The following is a 24125-nucleotide window of genomic DNA, read 5'->3' as shown; positions in this document are numbered from 1 at the left end:
CTTCCTAAGCATACTATACTGCTAAACCAGATTATATCAATTATTATTATTTTTTTTCTAATAGATGCAAGATTTGGTCAAGTAGCATCAAATACCATGTTATCATCACTAGTCACCCAATCTTAACCGCACCGTGTGTTCATTACATTGAGGGTGCAAGTCGAATCTCAAGCGTGTTTCAAAATTTGACTCTGTATCTATGGACAATATGCAATGCGGAGGTCCCTCGTGGTCAGAGAGTACAAACTCGTGAGTTCAACTCAATAGAACTAGATTGTGAGAAAAATTGTGAGCGTGAGCTCTACAAGTTGGTGCCAAGTTACAGCCAAGTTCATAGACAGTAGACTAGTACAGGAGATGCGGAGACCATTTGTGGGGAGGGGCCTGATACTTGATTAGATACTTATTATATATCAACAAATCTGTACCAAAGAGAGCAGGTTAAGAATTGTCATAGTCAAACAGGCATTCCATAAAAAAATAAAATACTCTTGACTACAGGCTTAGCATTGGACAAAGGAAGAAGCTAGTCAAGTGCTATACATGGAGTATTGGACTAGATGATTCGAAGAACTTGTCATTGCAGACTTTAGATAAGAACTACTGAGAGAGCTTCGAAATGTGGTGTTGAAGGAAGACGGAGAAGATAAAATGGACAGAGAAAGTAACAAACAAAAAATGTTTTAAAAAGGTAGGACATTAGAGGGTGTTTTCACAAAGCATCCTTCGGGGGGTCAACTGGTGGGATTGTACACATCTTACAAAGAATAGTCTTTTTCATAATGCTATAGCGGAAAAATGGAAGGAAAGCCAGGAGTAGAAAGAAGAAGAAGAAGAGGAAGACAACTGATAAATAATTTGAAAAATAGAAGAAAATATTGAGAGTTAAAAGAGAAAGCTGAAGATCAAGAAACATGGAATTAAGACTTCCAGACACGAACATAAGAAAGAAAGCAGAAAAAATCTCTCATTAGTCCTAGTATCTGCCATCAAAATAAATAAATAAATAAATAAATAAATAAATAAATAATAATAATAATAATAATAATAATAATAACTGAAAGTTTCGGGGAGCTGAAGATGGTCATAGAAACCTGAGCCTCTGGCCACCCGTTTCCAATTTAGCTTTAGTAAGCTTCAAAGACTATACATGTTTGACATTCTTCTCTCCTATTCCTATTAAATATTGCTAAATAATTACTAAATAAAAATAATTATACAAAATTACTATTCTTTACAAAATCATCAAAAATAAATGAGAGATGTTATTTCAGTGTACAAATGGACTTCAAAAAATCTTATCCATCACTAGCTGAAATAGCCGTTCTCCGCATGGGAAAACTAAGGTTAATGCAAAAAAATATATAGGGTAAAGGCACCGAATATAGAATACTTTTTGTTTCTTCTTAATTTCTCTGAAATGCATATCCCAGAATAAAAATATTATTCATAATAATGCTTGCGGTACCTTTGCAAAACAAAATACAAGTATGAAAGTTTGTTCCACGTTATTGATTTTTTACACTATTACAAAATATAAATAAACTCAATTTCCCATATTAGGCACACCCCGCTCCTAATATGGAACACTATCTGCTCTTAAAATGGAATACTAGAACAAATATGCGCGTCTGCCTATAATGCGACATTTAGATAATTTAAGCATGCGCAATGCATTCGAGCAATTAGTTTGTTTATTTAAGGAATAAACTTATTTGTTAGTTCAAAGAAAGGAGCAAAGGAAGTGTTCGAGCTTTGAACTTCGAGATCACATCGGCCCTTAAGATAAGTCTACGAATTGGAAAAGACTCGACCCTGACCTAAGGAAAGGTCAGACTAGACCCTACCGTCCCGGCATACACATGATGGGGCTAAGGAAAACCAAGGAAAACCACACTCAGAATGGGCGGTCTGAGCAGAGATCATGCACATGCTTGAATTATCCAAATGTCGTGTTGTAGGCATTGTGGCCTATACATCATATTTGGTAGGTGTATAAGACAGGTAAACAAAAGTTACATAACATTCTTAAGATAATTAAAACATAAAAAGGAGAAATGCCAGAATTCTACGTAAGTAGTATAGATTTAGTGTGGTATCCATGAAAGAGATGCGACAGTTGATAAGAGATAGTTTATCGCTTGTTTAATTAAGGATAAGGGGGACTATCGAAGGAGGTGATGCAATAGGAAAGGGGAAAGGTCAATTGATTGATAAAGAACACGTGATGTGTTTCACAATAATAGATGACGAAAGGAAAGGTTGAATGACCACTACGAAGGTCACAGTGGATGGTCCCTGTACAGGACCACACCGCATGGTCCCTGGAAATGACCCCTGTGCAGGACCCCAGCCCATGGCCCCTGGAAATGGTTCCTTCCATGCCTTGCAGCTTATGTAATGGCAAGCCATACTTCTTGTTAAAAAAGCTTATTGGTAAAAACAAGACCAATACGAACAGCATGTGAGAAGATAAAAGGAAATGACCCCTGTATAGGTACACCCTGCCCCTGTTTATTGAATTTTAAAAAATATGAAATTATATTTATGTGGACACAGGAATTGAACTCGGGAAAATAGGAAATTACTTTATTTTATTTTATTGCATTATTTAGCCATAGTTGGTGTTCGTACTAAAGACGGAGTCTTGTTTTCGCACATCCATCAACGAAGAACTTAAGACATGAACTGAGGTTTTGCGCGCTTTGAAAACCCGGATGAATTGACCTTTGTACAATTAGATAAACTTGTTGATTGACGAAACATCATGTGACGATGAGTAATTTTGACCGTTGATACATGACTAAACATCATGTGACTATGCGAGAACAAGTAATTTTGACCGTTGATACATGATTAAACATCATGTGATAAGTAATTTGGGGCTACAACTGTGTGATTAAGTAACATGTGATTGATGACTAACCACATTTGATTCGGCATAAGGTGAACACGTGATGAATCTGAAAGTACTTTAAATACAAGTTCTAAGAGAGAAAATATATAAAGACACACAATGCAGTCGTATGAGAAGAAGGACCACGGCGATATTGAAGCATCATTATCTGATGCTGAAACAGAATTATATGAATCATCTTCAGATGAAGAATTTGATATTGATGAAATAGATTCATCAGTATTAACAGTTTCAGAAACCCCAGCATCATCACCATCAAGATTTTGGAGTTTAGACTGTTCTTGTAATAGTCAAAATGTGGACCGAGAATGTAAAAAGAAAGCTATTGAAAAATGGGAATTTAACGAGACGTTAATATGTGATGGTTGCAGAGAAGGATCGTATCATGTGTATGCGCATGATTGTATGAATTTACCCCCAAAATCATTGGAAGTCCGTGCTTGGAGTGTTATAGCAAGCCCTAGTGTTGAAGATGATGTGTTTTACCTGTATGCCAACACCCACATTATTGGAATACTAACAAGAGAAAAATTTTATGAAGCATATTTGGAACTATTAAATGATATAGACTATTTTCCGGAATTACTAGAGGTTCTATTAAGAAAAGACAGAAGGAAAAATGTATCCGAATAGTGTGAGAGTTTTATGTGTGTTATGTAGTGCTAAAAATATTAATGTGAATTGTGTATTAAAAACAATAAATGTATACTTACGTGAGAATAATCCGCTGGATTGCAAATCAAGTACTCTTCATGATATTGGATCATTTGCAGCAAAGTATTTATCTCTTGATAAAACTCTTGGTGAACTTTTTGAATTGTATGAACAAGAACATAGTGAAATCTCATTTATGTGTTTTATGCGTAAAACTTGTGATCTTTTAAAAAATACAGAATTTGTTGGACAAATCATACCATATTTTATTCAGCGCACAAATGAAATTTCACCTTGCGTAAATCAATACATTATTGATATTCAAGGTTTTAAAATGTCTGATAACGAATTTATTATTCGTGAGTTTTGTCTTAGCGCATGTGATGATACAGTAAATTTTCATTGCTTGGTAAAATCACCAATAGAATATAATTTATTGTCATTAGGTTGCCAAAAACAAATTGATTGGCTGACATTGAATTTACACGGTTTGAACTGGGATAGTAAAACAGGATATACTGTATCATTTATACGTAACCTTGTATATCAATTATGTACAATGAATTCAACCTTTTATTGTAAAGGTTTAGAAAAATCTCTTTGGATTAAGAGAATATTTGCATTAGATAATGTTATTGATTTAGAAACGAAAGAATGTCCAGCATTAAATGATTTGTGTGGAAATACATTTAATGAATATTGTTCTTTTCACAAAAATGTTGTAAAGAAATCAGGATGTGCATATCGTAACGCACAACAGTTGAATTACTGGTGGAAATATGAAAGATCAACAGCATTAACTAATGCATTATCAAGATTGTAACGAGGATTTGTAAATTAAATGCATGAATATAGTTTAAAAATTTTTATTGTAAAAAATATATATACAATAATAAAAAATAAAAAATTACTTGTGTTTTCTTTTTAAAATGTTGTTTACATGTTTATAAACAATATCATCATTCTTTTTTAAATTTTTGTTGTTAAACAATTTTAAACACTTTTCAAATGATTGAGTGCGAATAATATGATGCAAAAAATATAATACAAAGTATCCGCATAACACAGAATCATCGTGCTGATATTGTTCACTGTTTGTAAAATATAATTTAGTATTTTTGGATAAAAAATTTTTTATTTCCTTGGGAATGTCCATAGCAAGACTGTCAAAATAGAATCCATGTTTTTTCTCATTAATGTACACTGCTACCCAGTGTGATCCACTTGAATTGGATGTATCAAGATTAATTACAAGTGCTGCAGGTGGTTCTACCATTACAGGAAGTTTATCAATAGGATAAATCCCGGTAACACTTGCACCAGTCACTTTATCAGTTACTAATACTTTTAACAATTCGTCACTATACATGATTATTATTTTTTAATTATAGTAGGTATGTAATTATCACTGTTTTTCACATGTAAAACATAATCATACACTTTTACATATTCACTATATAGTAATGCTTCATGAATACTGCACCTATATTGTCCAAAACGATGTTTATTATGTGCACACTTGTGAACGTGGAAACTTAATGCAGTATACTTTGGACAGTCTATTTCTTCCAAATTTGTAACATTTCTTTGCAGAATTTCTTCAAGAAAACACTTTCTAGTTAATCCATACGTGTAAATACTGGTGGTATTTGAACAATATGATTGAATTATTTCCTTAAGAAGTGAATACTCTACATCGCCTTCGTGCCAGGTAATGCCATATACATTTTCACTTAGATATTTGTTTGTATTTATGATTGGCTCAGACAGCTTATTTAATGGATATGGTGGTTTAAATATCCAATTTTGTAAAAACGGAACGTCAGGATTTACAATTGCTAGTTCCTTTACAATAAATTCCTCATCATTATTATGGAATGCGGAGAAGTGTACAACAACCCTCATTCTACTCAACAGAATAAATTAGAAGGTGTTATCAGTATAAATATTTCTATCTTTGTCTATTTGTGCTAACGAATCAAATTGCGCATAGACAATACATGTAATTGGTTCAGTTAAAGTTTCTGAAAGGTAACACGTGAGCCTCACACTTATTTGCTATTTGACCTAACCCAAAAAACAAACGATGCATTGCGAATACGTACAAATATTTTTCCTAATGAAATCATGCATGTATACGCCAACATAAAAGACATGCATACAGAAATTTTTATTTAGTTGCTATCAAGATGTTGAAGGTAAAACAACACTACAACACGCTCCGTGCTCTGTGCAAATGCAAAAATACAAAACGAAAACAAATTTTACAAAATGCTTCAGGGGATTTAATAAGAACAATTTCTCAAGTAGCTAAAAACACAATAAAAGGAAACATCCCTTTAAATCCTCGTCAGAAGCAACGATTACGTAGACATAAAAAGATCTTGCGCGCTTTATCTCAGCAGCGTACTGCATTAAAGAAAAAGAAGAGGTTGTTACTACAGAAAGGTGGTGCACTTTTACCATTAATTTTGGGACCACTTCTAGCAGCAGTAGGCAGTAGTATTTTTAGTCGATAATTATGTCAGAATTACGTAAAATGATTTTAGTTCCTGAAAATGCAATACATGAAATTCAGTCCAATCTTAAATCAATAGATTCACATCAATCACGTTTAGATGAAGAAATGAATAATATTTTAAAACGTCATGATATTAGTGTACAACAAAAATGGAAATTATATCAACAAGCTTTGCATCGTTACTTACAGTATACATCTTCTTCTTCTTCACATAAACCTATTACATTACCTGTTATTCAGGATGAACAAAAAGAAGAAGAAAAATTATCATCACTTGCTTTGCAACAGGATAACAATACTTCTATTTTACCATTTGTATCAGACATTTTACAATCAGTACCAAAAACACTACGTAGGAAAACAGATCTATTATTAAAGCAGTTAACAAATTCTGATAAAATTCAGTGGGATAAGTCTGGCATAGTCCGTATCCAAGGAAAAACAATACCTGGTTCAAATATTATAGATTTAGTAAATGATGTTGTTCGTACAAGAAAATATTCAAGAAATCCTATAGGTATTTATGAATTTAAAAATTTATTAGAAGATCTTAATGTTCCTAAAGAATTTATTGGTACACCAGCATCAAAACTGAATAGTAGTAGTAGACAACGTATTCGTAAAATAAGAAAATCATCCAGTCCTAAAGCAGTATCTAATTTATTTAAACATTGGAAAGAATATAGTATGTAAAAAAATGACAAAGTTATCAAAAATATATTATGATTATTCAAATCCTAATTCTTTATCAAGTATACAAACATTACATCGTAAAACAAAATTATCTAAAAAGAAAATTAAAAATTGGTTAGCTTCTCAAGATGCATATACATTGCATGCACCAATTCGTAAAGTTTTTCAACGGAAAAAGTATTATGTTAGTGCACCAAATGAAACATTACAAATGGATTTGGCAGATATGCAAAACATTGCAAAGTATAATAATAATTATAAGTATATATTATGTTGTATTGATATTTTTTCACGTTATGCATATTGTGTCCCCTTAAAAACAAAGAAAGGTCCTGAAATGGTAAAAGCAATAAGAAAAATTTTAAAAAATTTCAAGTTACCCGTGTTTAATGTCCAAACCGATTTAGGTACAGAATTTTATAATCGTCATGTAAAACAATTGTTTAAAGAATATGAAATTAATCATTATAGTGTTCATTCCGAAATTAAATGTGCTTTAGCAGAACGTTTTATAAGAACGATAAAAGAAAAATTGTATCGTTACTTTACTGCAAAAAATACTTATCGTTATATTAATGTCTTAGATCAAATTGTCAATAATTATAACCATTCATATCATTCAAGTATTAAAATGGCGCCTGCAGAAGTAAATGATTCCAATGTAAATCAAGTGTGGAAAACATTATACGGAAATACAATAAATAAAAAGAATACAAGTTGTAAATTTAGTTCGGGTGATTATGTTCGTGTTAGTAAGTATAAACATGTATTGGAAAAAGGATATTTACCTAAATGGTCACAAGAAATATTTATTGTCGATAAATGTATTAAATCTAATCCTGTGACTTATAAATTAAAAGATTGGAATGGAGAAGAAATTAAAGGAATATTTTATGCGCAAGAATTACAAAAAGTAATTATAAATTCAAAAAAAACTTATCTTATTGAAAAAGTATTAAAACGTAAAAATGGGTGGATGTATGTAAAATGGCTGGGATATCCGTCAAGTATGAATTCATGGATTAGATCCGATTCTATTCAGTCTGCAAAATGAATTCAAACCTTACACATGACTTTTACGTTACTCTTCCTTCAAATGCCAGTAGTAAACTTTTTAATAATAATACAACAGCTTCATTTCGCGTTAAATTAGCACAACCTATTGATTTAAGTGATGGGGAATGGGGTGTTGCATTAACACAAATTAATATTCCGTGGAGTTTTTATAATGTTGGTGAAAATGAAGAAATAATAATTACTACTGTTATCAATGATAAAGTTGAACGCCATCATGTTCGTGTAACACCGGGATATTATTCGTCTATTGAATCTATTCTTGAGTTAATTCCTGAAAATGTTCGTATGTTACAATATTTACAAAATAAAAATCAAATTGTAATTAAACATTCTTTAAAATTACAAGATCAATGTATGATTGGTATTACACCAGGATTACAACATATTTTTGGATTTATTAATGAAAATACACACGATATTAAAAATGTAGTATACACAAAAATTAGAAATGTTGATTTATTATTATCACGGGGTAAATTTCCATGTAATTTAGATTATAATATTCCCAATTCAATTAATGTATGTGTTGATATTGTAAAACATCAACAAAATATTGGACCGTTAATTCGAAAACTTAGTGTATATAATGTACAACACGCTAATGTAAAATCTTTTGTGTTTCATACACCCCATTATGTTAAAGTTGAAAAGAAATATTTTGATACAATAGAAGTAAACTTAAAAGATGAACACGGTTTAAAATTACCATTTCGTTTCGGGACTTCAAACTTGACACTTCACTTTAAACGAAAATGATTTCTGAAAGTATTGATGATAGTTTTTACATTACATTAGTTTCAAATGCTAGTACAAATGTATATCCTACAAATAATCCAACACATTTTATTAATCAGTTAAAAAATAATATACGATTATCAGAATCCGATTGGTACGTAGGGTTAAGTGAAGTACATATTCCATTAACATGTTATAACGTCACCGAAGGCGAAAATGTTGTATGGTACAAATTTAAAAATGCAGACCCTATGAAAAGTAAAGTTGTTGTTGGATATTATCCATCCATTCATCATTTAATAGATGAATTAAATACAATATCAAGATTTATACGGTTTAGCTTTTCAAATATTGTACGTGTTGAATGCGATGAACGTGTAGAATCTGTTACATTGTCACCTACATTAGCTTTACAATTAGGTTTTTCTGAAAAATCAGATCTTGTAAAAGAACGCCGTGGATTCAAACAGCCATACGTAGATATTGGATATCCACATCAAATTTTTATTTATACCGACATTATTCAATATCAATTTTTAGGTGATACAAAAGCTCCGTTACTACGTATAGCAACAATTTCAGATATTAAATATGGAAAAGTTCAAACAATTACCTTTGAAGATATTCATTATATGCCACTTGCAAAATTTTGTTTTAATACAATTGAAATACTATTAAAAGATCATGCAGGGCGAAATTTGCCATTCCGATCTGGGACACTGACCGTAACACTTCATTTTAAACGCTCTCCTGTTAAATAATAATAATAAAATGAGATCTAGACGTGTTACTTTACATCGTGGACGTGGAATACCATATTTTTCAGGACCTGTATATCAAAGGGGACATGGTATAGGGAGTTTCTTTAAAGGGTTATTTCGTTTTGCATTACCATTTCTTAAACAAGGTGCAAAAACTGTAGGACGTCAAGCATTGCAAACCGGTATACAAGTTGCGGGTGATGTATTGGAAAATAAACCATTTAAAGAAGCGGTTCGTGCACGTGTAAAAGAAGCTGGTAATAATTTAAAGACAAAAGCTATTAATAAAGTTGGACAGTTGCTAACTGGTAGTGGTAAGAGACGGTCACGCAAAAGAAAGGCTCCTGCAATTGTAAATTTTGGACCACCAACAAAACGTAAACATATAAACGATATTTTTTCATAATGTCGCTCCTAAATTCCGATAGTTCTGAATGCTGTACCAATGAATTTGATTTCTTTTCAATACCAATGACACAAACAGCTATTGAAGCAACTATAAATGCTGAATATCGACCTATTTCTACATTAACATCAGAAGGACCAATTGAATTTGTTATTCCTGGAGAAACAGGAGAATTTATTCATCCCGCATATCTATATCTTTATGTACGTTGTAAAATTACAAAAGATGATGGTAAAAATTTAGTTAATGATGATGTTGTTGCACCAGTAAATAATTTCCTACATTCATTATTTAGTCAAATTGATATTTCGTTAAATGATAAATTAATTAGTTCTTCATCAGGATCTTATCCTTATCGTGCATACATTGAAACTTTATTAAATTATTCTCATGATGCTTCTCAAACACATTTAGCATGTGCTATGTGGCATAAAGATACTGCAAAAAATTTTAATAAATTAGATAATACAAATGATGGTTTTCAAAAGCGTGCCAATAAAATAAAAAATAGTAAATCTTTTGAAATGTACGGACGTCTTCATACTGATATTGTAAGTTTAGATCGTATGCTTCCCAATAAAGTAAGTTTACGTGTAAAATTACATCGTAGTAAAGATAACTTTTGTTTTGATAAGTCCTGAAAATACAAGTTATAAAGTTGCACTTGAAGAAGTTATTCTACATGTACGACGTATTGATGTTGCTGCAGATTTAGCTATGCAATTAAATACACGAATGGTTTCAGAAACGGCCAAGTTACCTCTCACAAGAGTAGAAACAAGATCTTATACTATTCCTGCACAAGTCAAGTCATATAACCTTGATAATCTCTTTCTGGGTAATGTTCCTAAAGGTCTGGTTATTGGTTTCATTTCCAACACAGCCTTCAATGGTAAATCACATCTTAATCCATATGAGTTCCGCAACTTTAACGTTAACAAACTGCAATTACATGTTGGATCAAAATCATTCCCTCCCAACCCCCTTACGCCTGATTTTAATAATGATTTATACCTTCTAAGTTACTATACTCTGATATCAGGTACTGGAATATATTATCAAAATTATTCACATACTGTTACTCTTGAAGAATATCCTAATGGATATACTCTGTATGCATTTATTCTATCTCCAACTGAAACTTTAGATGACAACACTTGGGATGTAGTTCGTGATTCTCCTGTAAATTTAAAAGTATCATTTTCAGAAACTTTAACTGAACCAATTACATGTATTGTCTATGCGCAATTTGATTCGTTAGCACAAATAGACAAAGATAGAAATATTTATACTGATAACACCTTCTAATTTATTCAGTTGAGTAGAATGAGGGTTGTTGTACACTTCTCCGCATTCCATAATAATGATGAGGAATTTATTGTAAAGGAACTAGCAATTGTAAATCCTGACGTTCCGTTTTTACAAAATTGGATATTTAAACCACCATATCCATTAAATAAGCTGTCTGAGCCAATCATAAATACAAACAAATATCTAAGTGAAAATGTATATGGCATTACCTGGCACGAAGGCGATGTAGAGTATTCACTTCTTAAGGAAATAATTCAATCATATTGTTCAAATACCACCAGTATTTACACGTATGGATTAACTAGAAAGTGTTTTCTTGAAGAAATTCTGCAAAGAAATGTTACAAATTTGGAAGAAATAGACTGTCCAAAGTATACTGCATTAAGTTTCCACGTTCACAAGTGTGCACATAATAAACATCGTTTTGGACAATATAGGTGCAGTATTCATGAAGCATTACTATATAGTGAATATGTAAAAGTGTATGATTATGTTTTACATGTGAAAAACAGTGATAATTACATACCTACTATAATTAAAAAATAATAATCATGTATAGTGACGAATTGTTAAAAGTATTAGTAACTGATAAAGTGACTGGTGCAAGTGTTACCGGGATTTATCCTATTGATAAACTTCCTGTAATGGTAGAACCACCTGCAGCACTTGTAATTAATCTTGATACATCCAATTCAAGTGGATCACACTGGGTAGCAGTGTACATTAATGAGAAAAAACATGGATTCTATTTTGACAGTCTTGCTATGGACATTCCCAAGGAAATAAAAAATTTTTTATCCAAAAATACTAAATTATATTTTACAAACAGTGAACAATATCAGCACGATGATTCTGTGTTATGCGGATACTTTGTATTATATTTTTTGCATCATATTATTCGCACTCAATCATTTGAAAAGTGTTTAAAATTGTTTAACAACAAAAATTTAAAAAAGAATGATGATATTGTTTATAAACATGTAAACAACATTTTAAAAAGAAAACACAAGTAATTTTTTATTTTTTATTATTGTATATATATTTTTTACAATAAAAATTTTTAAACTATATTCATGCATTTAATTTACAAATCCTCGTTACAATCTTGATAATGCATTAGTTAATGCTGTTGATCTTTCATATTTCCACCAGTAATTCAACTGTTGTGCGTTACGATATGCACATCCTGATTTCTTTACAACATTTTTGTGAAAAGAACAATATTCATTAAATGTATTTCCACACAAATCATTTAATGCTGGACATTCTTTCGTTTCTAAATCAATAACATTATCTAATGCAAATATTCTCTTAATCCAAAGAGATTTTTCTAAACCTTTACAATAAAAGGTTGAATTCATTGTACATAATTGATATACAAGGTTACGTATAAATGATACAGTATATCCTGTTTTACTATCCCAGTTCAAACCGTGTAAATTCAATGTCAGCCAATCAATTTGTTTTTGGCAACCTAATGACAATAAATTATATTCTATTGGTGATTTTACCAAGCAATGAAAATTTACTGTATCATCACATGCGCTAAGACAAAACTCACGAATAATAAATTCGTTATCAGACATTTTAAAACCTTGAATATCAATAATGTATTGATTTACGCAAGGTGAAATTTCATTTGTGCGCTAAATAAAATATGGTATGATTTGTCCAACAAATTCTGTATTTTTTAAAAGATCACAAGTTTTACGCATAAAACACATAAATGAGATTTCACTATGTTCTTGTTCATACAATTCAAAAAGTTCACCAAGAGTTTTATCAAGAGATAAATACTTTGCTGCAAATGATCCAATATCATGAAGAGTACTTGATTTGCAATCCAGCGGATTATTCTCACGTAAGTATACATTTATTGTTTTTAATACACAATTCACATTAATATTTTTAGCACTACATAACACACATAAAACTCTCACACTATTCGGATACATTTTTCCTTCTGTCTTTTCTTAATAGAACCTCTAGTAATTCCGGAAAATAGTCTATATCATTTAATAGTTCCAAATATGCTTCATAAAATTTTTCTCTTGTTAGTATTCCAATAATGTGGGTGTTGGCATACAGGTAAAACACATCATCTTCAACACTAGGGCTTGCTATAACACTCCAAGCACGGACTTCCAATGATTTTGGGGGTAAATTCATACAATCATGCGCATACACATGATACGATCCTTCTCTGCAACCATCACATATTAACGTCTCGTTAAATTCCCATTTTTCAATAGCTTTCTTTATACATTCTCGGTCCACATTTTGACTATTACAAGAACAGTCTAAACTCCAAAATCTTGATGGTGATGATGCTGGGGTTTCTGAAACTGTTAATACTGATGAATCTATTTCATCAATATCAAATTCTTCATCTGAAGATGATTCATATAATTCTGTTTCAGCATCAGATAATGATGCTTCAATATCGCCGTGGTCCTTCTTCTCATACGACTGCATTGTGTGTCTTTATATATTTTCTCTCTTAGAACTTGTATTTAAAGTACTTTCAGATTCATCACGTGTTCACCTTATGCCGAATCAAATGTGGTTAGTCATCAATCACATGTTACTTAATCACACAGTTGTAGCCCCAAATTACTTATCACATGATGTTTAATCATGTATCAACGGTCAAAATTACTTGTTCTCGCATAGTCACATGATGTTTAGTCATGTATCAACGGTCAAAATTACTCATCGTCACATGATGTTTCGTCAATCAACAAGTTTATCTAATTGTACAAAGGTCAATTCATCCGGGTTTTCAAAGCGCGCAAAACCTCAGTTCATGTCTTAAGTTCTTCGTTGATGGATGTGCGAAAACAAGACTCCGTCTTTAGTACGAACACCAACTATGGCTAAATAATGCAATAAAATAAAATAAAGTAATTTCCTATTTTCCCGAGTTCAATTCCTGTGTCCACATAAATATAATTTCATATTTTTTAAAATTCAATAAACAGGGGCAGGGTGTACCTATACAGGGGTCATTTCCTTTTATCTTCTCACATGCTGTTCGTATTGGTCTTGTTTTTACCAATAAGCTTTTTTAACAAGAAGTATGGCTTGCCATTACATAAGCTGCAAGGCATGGAAGGAACCATTTCCAGGGGCCATGGGCTGGGGTCCTGCACAGGGGTCATTTCCAGGGACCATGCGGTGTGGTCCTGTACAGGGACCATCCACTGTGACCTTCGTAGTGGTCATTCAACCTTTCCTTTCGTCATCTATTATTGTGAAACACATCACGTGTTCTTTATCAATCAATTGACCTTTCCCCTTTCCTATTGCATCACCTCCTTCGATAGTCCCCCTTATCCTTAATTAAACAAGCGATAAACTATCTCTTATCAACTGTCGCATCTCTTTCATGGATACCACACTAAATCTATACTACTGGGATGTTGAAACTTTAACATGTTGTACTCAAATGAATGCATGCAATAGAGCTTTTGCTTTATATACACTCACACAATTAAAAAGAAAAGAGATAGAGGTTTGTAAGAAAACAATCAACGATTGTCCTGAACTTCTATAAGAAGCAAACAAATAAATAATTAACAATGAGCTTCTATAAGAAGCGAAGAAAAAAATAATTAACAATGCACTTCTATAAGAAGCAGTCCAACAAATAATTAACGACTTTCCACTGGAAATTTTAACATAATTACATTCAATTTTAACAGGGAGTTTCCAAAGAAACAAAAGAATATAAAAGCAGAGTTTCCATAAAAAAAGAAAAAAAAACATTCACACAAGTCACATTTACTCGTTCGTGGGCCTATATCCGTAAGGTAAAGTCGCACGTTTTGTTATTGGTATATCGTCAGTCACGTCATCTTCGTCAACACGTTTACGTTTTTTATTTACCTCACGGTGTGTCTTAGTCTCTGTACGACTAAAGATGCGGAACCCTGGTTTACGCACAATACTATTTGGGTTTTCTATTACTGTGGACTCTAATTGTTCAGACACTAATTTATAGAAACTCTCAAAGTTAATTTTTTGAGAGGTCCTATCGTTTAGTGTTATCCCCCTAATTTTGAGTATGTGCCGAACATCCCCATTGGCATTAATTAGCCTATAACAATAATTTTTCGCACCTAGACCGTAGAAGGTTGTAAATTCCCAACCTTCTGGAATTTCATCTGTTAGATCACCCAGATAGTTTCCAAGTGGTAACAAAGGTTCCTCATCTTTTTTCTGTATATACATAATACTGTCAGTGTCACAGTAAATGGCTCTGTCTGGTCCTACAGTTGTTAGTAATTTATATAGTTCAAGTCTAGCCCACGAAGTAATAAAGGCAGCTAATATAACGTTTGAAAATTCCAGTGGGACATTTTCAGTTTCATTATCTCTATATGTGATAATTAAATGATCATCATTAATTGGGACCACACTTTGAATTTCATACCTTGCCGACGTTAAATACCTAAGGAACGTAACTTCGTCACTAACGATTACACTATGTGACATATCAGTGCGCTGTCCCCATTTGCCATATAATGAATTGAGGTAAAGTTTTGCACATTGCCTCAATCCCGGGTTCGTCCTAATGTTATCATAATTTAACTGTATGCCTTCATGGGCATAATAGTCCTCGATATATTTTTGCTTGTCTCCTTCATTTTTACAATAAGCAGGAAAACCAGAGGCTTCCTGCTTCATCTGAAGAAAGGAATTCACATAAGTTCCGAACAAACCACCTGAATTCCCCTCTTCAGGATCCATGAGTTCGAATTCCCATATTTCATGTATATCAAGTATTTTGTACCCTTTTTGAAGAGCCAGGTGTAACTCTGGAGTACAAAACGTACCTGTAATAGCACACTCATTGTCACTATGAGTACAATCATCAGTGTTTTCCTCTTCCATACATGTCCGGCATAAACCAAAAAGTAATCGGCCTCCAGCCACATACGGAATAATCGGAAAATATAAGTTTTTCGGGGGCAAAATAGTGCATTTTACTACACCATGAATACTTTCCACATCTGGAAAGTCCGGCCCCGTATGTATCTTAGGTGATTTAACGGGCATAGGCTTACGTGACATCACATATGGATATAACGATGTTATATCGACGTAACATAACTTCTCATTACCCGTACAATTCACAAAAGATTTGAACACTTCAGTGCGTCCACCATTGTAACAATTCTTGGGAATAAGGAAATCAGGCAGGCTAGTACAACGTTCTTTAATAAACCTTTGTACGTCCTTATCCGTCTTTACCTTTTCATCCCAAGAACATTCCCAGATTTCGTATAGGTTTATACCTAAACGTTTTAGGTACTTCCGGCGGAGCATTGTTTGTTCATATCTTTTTTCCATTGTATTGCATGAGTCTTGAGCGTCATGTAAAATGTCGTTACGGTTGAAAGGGTAACAACGCGGGCACGAGTGCCAGTAACAACCATAAAATTCGAAGGCAGCGTTGAGTCCCTCATGCCATCCATCAACTTGGTACCTACCAATATACTTTTCCCCACCTCTCCTAGCATGCTGGATTTCTATCCCTAATTGTTTTTCCATATACATAAGCCATTGCATAGCTTTAGTACTATACTTTGTCTTATGATGGAAACCCAACGCGGGAATTACGGGAATAGTATTTTCAGGTAAGTACAAAGTACGATATGTACGCATTGCAAGACCTGCAATGGTGGATGATGTCATGAAACATTGCAAACCATTCGTTTTCTCCTCAATAATGTCACTAAATTTGATGATCGCTTCTGCTAGAATTCTAACATCGTTTTCGCAATAAGACAGCATTTCCTTTTCGAGGTTAAACTCCTCGCCACTTGCCGCACGTTCTTGGTGCCAGGCTATTAATTCTTGTTTTTCTTCAGTGCTTCGTCCTTCAGGGTCATAGAATTCAATTGGGGGATAGGGACCAACATAATTTTGATTTTCCTCGGTGTTAAATAAATATGGGAAATCTCCCTTTCTTAAATTTCCGCGCAGGCCTAAAGTTTTGGGAAGTCTAGATAATTTACAACCAATAAATAAATAAAAATCTTTAAAGAAAATACGATTACCAATATTAATATTAAAAATTTTCTGACCCTGAATTACCACATTAGGAATAAGATGCTGCTCTTCTATTAGATTTCTAAGGCAGAAAAGACCATCATATCTGCTACCATTATGTGCAATACAAATTATACGTCTAAAGTCAGGTCGGTCTGCCAATACATGGTTAATAAAGTCCGTCATTGTCTTAAAAGAAAACGAACGATTTCCATTATTATCACCACATGTTTTACAGGACTCATCGATACCTTTATTCATACAGTTGTGGCAAATATGCTTACAGCATACAAGTACTACCACATGTTCCCTTTCACCGCGCGCATTTGGTGCCTTTAACATCGTTTCTATATCATATGCAATGTACATAAACCTATCAGTATGTACAGGCTCTTGTCGTTGTACAAAACATGTGTGAGTAATATCAACATGCTTACGACAAGTCGTGCAAAAATGTTCACCACACACATGGTTTGATTTTCGACGCCTGTTATCAAAAATAATACCACAATTATTGCAGATCTTAACATTATCACACACAGATTTCCCGCCTTTATTACATTTCTTATGATTCTGAAAACATGTACCCTCAGCAAACTCTCTATTGCACGCATTACATTTAATTTTATCACTATCATAATTTCGTTCGTGTTTGCATTCACAAAGAGAACAGTGAGTTTCACACTTATGTTTATATGCTAACCCATTATATGCTTGCAAACAATAATAGCAATACTTCAATTTTCCAAGTAATTTTTTAATGTATGGAATGGGTTCAAAATGGCCAACAGTGTCACCTCTCTTATAGAAAATAAAGATTTTATTCTCTGCATACTCTCCCGGGTAACGTACTATATATTCCCGGTCATTATTTTCATCTTCCTCATACACCACAATTTGATACTCACCACTTAAATATGATTGTATCAAATCCAGGTCCTTAAAATCACATCCACCCTTTGCTTTAACGTCAACTCCTGCCATTTCGCAGAGAACTTCTGCTTTAAGAACCCATGTATCATAATCTCTTGTTTTTAATTTATATAAACTTTGCTTACTTGCGGTGTGCTTTGTAATTCCCCAAACAATTGCCATGGGTAGGCAGTACATATTATTGTTTTCTATGCGTATTAAACGCTTTTCCAAATAATCTTGATGTTTGGAATACTTTTCAACAGCACTTGCTGCATTTCTTCCGTTTCCATGCATACTCTCCGCTACATGGAAGCGAAACAATACCTCATGCCCCAAAAGGAAATCCTCATTTGAATTTAAAACTCGTTCAACTGAGGAAAGGACAGTTTGAGCAGAAAAATCGGGTTTTCTTCTAAATGGAACATATACAGACTTGTTATTTCTACTATTGCTACTATCAATGTATAGTCCAATATAATCAGTGGGGCGTGCATTAGATAACACATGTTCTAATGCAAAATTAAATAAGCTTTCAATATAGGCCTGCGGATTATCAATACGTCTTTCATTATCCACAGGTCTAACCGCGATTTCATGGCCCGTAAGGTGAAACTTACGAAACCGTTTTCTGCTCTCTCTTACTACTTCGAAGTTATTATTACTCTGATTTTCCCCCTCATTATTATTTCCACTACCACTACTACTAGTACTACCACTAGTACTACAATCAGTACTATTTGTACTTTTCTTATTATTGCTCCCATATCCAACAAACACGGGGTCAGGAGCATGTGAGGGTCCAGGTTGAGGATCAGATTGGTCCCCATAACCATGATTATCCTGTACACAAGGCTGATTGTATACAGGATTTTGTCCCTGGACTTGTTGCGTGGGTTTAACCACAGCATCGTCCACATTTTTAACCAATCTCCTCACTTCTTGTTCTTCATCGGAATTTAGATTTACTCCATCTAAAAATGCCAAGTCTTCATCACTCAAGTTACAATTTTCTTGAGGGGTCACAGTTATGGGTGATTCAGATGGAATTAAAGATTCATCCAAAACAAATCGCGACCCAAAATCAAAAAAGTTGGATAACTCTGTATTATTTATTCTATCTATTTGCCCTTCTCCGCATGCCATTAAATACATAAATCTGTCTTGAGCATAATTGTAAAACTCCTTATTACGAAAAAATCCATATACAAATAACTCAAGCACATCGGCGGCTGAAACGCAATGATTTAAAAGTATAAGGTCATTACCTTCTAAAGCACGAAGAGCGTGTAGTAAAGCATCACATCTTACACTGGCTCGATGACCTAATCGCTGCAGCTCCATTATCGCCTTCCACGTACTGAAGACACGAGAATAGTCATCAAGCCCGCGTAAAACTTCATGCAGAAAAAGTTCATCAATCATATTGAACTCACCAGTTGAACACAGGAAATCCATCTAAAACAAAAGAAAAAGAAAAATTTTGAGTTCTATGTAATAAAAAAATCTAGCAAAACAGTCAATAATCAATAACTTGCTTTGAAAAAAACTATAAAAGAAACTTGTTTATTAATTACCGGTTAAAAAACAAGCTCAACTAAAGAAATGTTCATAACTTGGTTTTAAAAAGTCTTGTTTACTAAGTGTTGGTTAAATAATTAATGGTTAGAAAACAAGCTCAGCTCAAGAAATGTTCAATAAATTGGTTTTAAAAAGTCTTGTTTACCAAGTGTTTTCAATAAATATATTAATAATAATAATTATGAAATACACTCACCTTCTAATTCTTAGTTGTTCTTCAAAAACTGATAAAAATGGCCTCGCTAATTTTTATATATTGCAACTGCACACTGTAAAACAGTAATAATATTTTTTTACTAAATGTTATATTTTTAATTCAGTACTAGTATTAGCACTAATAATAAGTCAGGGGTAAACAACACGTTACGTCCAACGGCGTACAATAAAATGATATTAAAACGGAATATATATTAATATATATGTCATTACATTAAACAAGTTTACGCATGTTTTAACGCAATCATGTGGTAAGTATTGCCACCTAGCGGCCTTATTCAAAAGCATTCAGTATAGTATTAAGTCGTCTGCAAACGGGTTCATAAAACAACACGTGTCTGTGCATTTTTTTTCCGATTCACATTCTATACGTGTTTCCAATAACAGTACACATGTATGTAGCCTTGTTCCAATTGCAAAATATCCTAAAGCCCATTCTGTCCATCGCAATATTTATTCTCAAACTAAATATACCAAAACAAAAGGCCCTCATTCTGTACTGCGGCCCACCGCAAAATTTATACTTAAACTAAGTATAGCAAAAGAAAAGGCCCTCATTCTGTACTGCGCCCCACCGCAATATTTATTCTCAAACTAAATATACCAAAACAAAAGGTCCTCATTCTGTACTGCGCCCCCACCGCAATATTTATTCTCAAACTAAGTATCGCAAAAAAAAGTCCTCATTCAGCACTCTATAGTTAAGCTTCCCCCTAATAGTCCGTGAATATTCTTAGTATGGGGTAGCTACCCTTTAAGCATTCTTAATATCCCCTAAATGCTGATTAATTATCCTTACTATGGGATAACTACCCTTTAAATATACTCTAATAGTCCTTAAATATCCTTAGTTTGGAATAACTACCCTTTAATTATCCTCTAATAATCCTTAAATATCCTTAGTATACCCCTTGACTACCTTTAGTATCCCCTAATAGTCCTTAAATATCCTTAGTATGGGCTAGCTACCCTTTAAGTATCCCCTAATAGTCCTTGAATATTCTTACTATGGGCTAACTAGCCTTTAAGCATTCTTAATATTCCCTGATTATTCCTTGATTAACCTTACTATGGGCTAACTAGCCTTTGATTATCCCCTAAATAGTCGCTGCCCATATTTAGTATTCCGTAACTACCCCTTGATTATCTTTAGTATACCCTAAATAGTCCCTGACCATCTTTACTATCCCGTAACTACCCCTTGACTATCTTTAGTATACCCCCTTTCATTATCCACTAAATAGTCCTTGACTATTCTTAGTATGGGCTAACTACCCTTTAAGTATCCCCTAATAGTCCTTGAATATCCTTAGTAAGGGCTAACTATCCTTTAATTACCCCCTAATAGTCATTGAATATCCTTAGTATGGGGTAACTACCCTTTAAGTATCCCCTAAATAGTCCCTGCCTATCTTTAGTATCCCCCCTTGACTATCTTTAGGTTGGGCCCTTTGATTATTCCCTAAATAGTCCCTGATCATTTTTAGTTTACCCCTTGACTATTCTTAGTTTGCCCCTATTTTGTTTGTTACTAACACAATGTATCTTACTAAATTGTCTTCGCATTCTAGTTTGCGTAAATAATCCATCGCAAAATCCATAAAATAAGCAAATGTGTTACATTATAGTCTGTGGCTTGCAGTCTAAATATCATAAAGGGTAGTGAATCGGCTCATATTCCTACAGGCTACAATACAAATTGACCTAAAGCATTTTCATTTATTTTTATTTTACAAACTAGGCAACACATATACTTTTTCTGCACTTGTAATTAAAGTATACCAAAAACAATTCCCCATTTCATAATAATTGCTTATTTATTAATCTCTTTAAATCAAAAATCTTCCATTACCATTCTCTAACTAAACACAAAGTATTAAGATTTACCAACACTGCTACAGGAAGTTGAGTCACTTCCTGTCCACGCGGTTCTTAGAATACGTATACTTCAAAATGTGGTTTCGAAATGTAATTAAAAGAAGATTATATATAAAGGTAAGTTTAATATCATTTTTAGCATTAAATTATTTAGTATGTACTAGAAATGAAATATTTCAAATTGATAATCTTTTTTTCTACAATTATTTTATGAATACTTATGAAAATCGTATTCGTCACTATGTGCGTTAAGCAAATGATGGTACTCTACACTATTTAAAAGTATTTCCAACATATAAATGTTAGCCGATCGCAGGTTGTTCTTCTTTTCCGTGTTTTAAAATCAATTATATTTAGTATTTGTTATTGTAGATGTATAAAAATATAGCAGTGATTAATTTTAAAAGCGTGGCAATTGGTGCCTATGCGTGCGTGCATTTATACGGAAGCATGCGTACAATAATTACATTAAATAAAATTAAAAGCGTGGCAATTGGTGTCCATTCGTGAAAAAAAAACGTGCGCGAATTTATACGGAAGCATACGTATATTTATTAGTTTTAAACATGTAGCAGTAAAAGTCCATTTGGGAAAAATACTTGCATTTATACGGAAGCATTCATACAATTATTATTATTATTAATGTGTAGCAGTGCAAGTCCATTCGGGAAAAATACTTGCATTTATACGAAAGCATGCGTACAATAATTACATTTATTAGTTCTAAACATGTAGCAGTCGGTGTACATGTAAAAAACCTGCGTGCGTTTATGTGGGCGGGGCAGGATAAAGCATACGCGCAACCAAGTGGTTTAGGGTAGGGTAAAACCGTCGCGCAACCAAGTGGTTTAGGTCAGGGTAAAACCGTCGCGCAACCAAGTGGTTTAGGGCAGGGTAAAACCGTCGCGCAACCATATGGTTCAGGGGAGGGCAAAGTCGGTGTGCATTTCCAAGCAATTATTCAGTATTAGCAAACGCGTAGCAACAAGTTAAAACAAAATAATAATAATTATTTTATACATTATTATCAAAAGTGAATAATGCTCCATTAAAATAAAGGCGCGTTACCGACGGTCACAATACCATAGGTGGCGTTAGCAAATATAAACATCTTAGGTTACTTTAGTAAAAAACCATGTGGTTTTCAAGTAAAGGCGCGTTGGCGAGTATAGGCATCTTAGGTTAGTTTATTAAGGAACCATATGGTTTTCAAGTAAAGGCGCGTTAGCGACGGTTACGTTACAATAGCTTAGTAAAAAAAATATGGTTTTCCACTAATGCACATTAGCAAGTATAAACATCTTAGCTTACCTTAGTAAAAAACATGTGGTTTTCAAGTAAAGGCGCGTTAGCAAGTATAGCCATCTTAGCTTACCTTAATAATGGATAGGCAATTTAAATTTTGTGCTAGGCAACTAATTTGTCCGCGGAAGTTATATGATACGAACTATTTTATAATGCGTTCTTAAATGTAAGTTGGTGGGCGTACGTGCAATTGTAAAAAGTACAACCAATATGTGCTAGGTGCACACAGTAATTTTTATTTTATGTTTGCGTACGTGCAATTGTAAAAAGTGCAAGCAATATGTGCTAGTTGCACACAGTAATTTTTATTTCGCGTTCGCGTAAGTGCAATTTTAAAAGTAAAACCAACATGTGCTAGGTGAACACAGTAATTTTTTTTATTTCGCTTTCGCGTAAGTGCAATTGTAACAAAAGGCTTCGCCAACTTTTGTTAAATGGAAATGAAATTTTAAAATTATTTCTGTAAATGTTTGCTATAATTAAAAATAAATCTTTGTGTAAGCGCGCAACATAAATAGCATTTTAAACAAACGCGTAGCATTAATGCTAAAATATTTTACAATTAATCACTTTTTTCTCACGTTTCAATGTAAATGCATGTGGTGGTACGATAACGAATATGTGTTATACTTTTGAAGTGAATTACAATTTTACATTTGTTCGTTAGCCCTAGGTTTAAATATTAATGTACAAAAGGCGCGTCAGTGAATATGTGTGAATATTTATATCAACTACAATAATAACTTACAGTTTTCGCTGGTCGTCCAAACTTTTTAAAAATCGCAAACACACACACGTAAAATCACACAATTAATTATTATAAAAGGCACTCTCAGTAGCAACAATTATAATATATAGAAAAAGGGAGCAAGGGGATTTATATATAAGTACTTTATTTAGTATAGGCGGAACCATTTTTTTTTTACCCATAAGTCCGTGTGCTTTATTGTATATAGGCGGGGCATGGTCAATGTTCTCACTGTGAACATTGAATCCGTACAATAATAATTGTTCAGTTCGGGGCATTAATCTCTAAAGTTACAGTTTATTTTCTCGTATTAAATTGTAATAACAAAATAAATGTTTTCGACGTTCTCTGGT

The 24125-nt window shown here is 33.1% G+C and overlaps 1 protein-coding gene across 1 annotated transcript in view; it reads right to left on the bottom strand.

Annotated features, from left to right (window-relative positions):
* Positions 1-23084, bottom strand: part of LOC145675057 (uncharacterized) — a 68745-nt gene extending 45661 nt beyond the window's left edge. Inside the window, exons 1-2 of the mRNA XM_081745423.1 lie at positions 23031-23084; positions 19313-19502 (exon numbers count right to left, since the gene is read on the bottom strand). Of these exons, the coding sequence (XP_081601549.1) occupies positions 19313-19502; positions 23031-23084 (244 nt within the window). The remainder of the gene's footprint in view (positions 1-19312; positions 19503-23030) is intronic.
* Positions 23085-24125: the final 1041 nt, after the last annotated feature.

Source organism: Thermobia domestica, chromosome 18 (assembly GCF_964235325.1).
Source record: "Thermobia domestica chromosome 18, izTheDome1.hap1.1, whole genome shotgun sequence".
In the NCBI taxonomy this organism is placed as follows: domain Eukaryota; kingdom Metazoa; phylum Arthropoda; class Insecta; order Zygentoma; family Lepismatidae; genus Thermobia; species Thermobia domestica.
The sequence above is the reverse complement of the archived record's forward strand: the minus strand, read 5'-3'. Positions and strand labels throughout refer to the sequence as shown.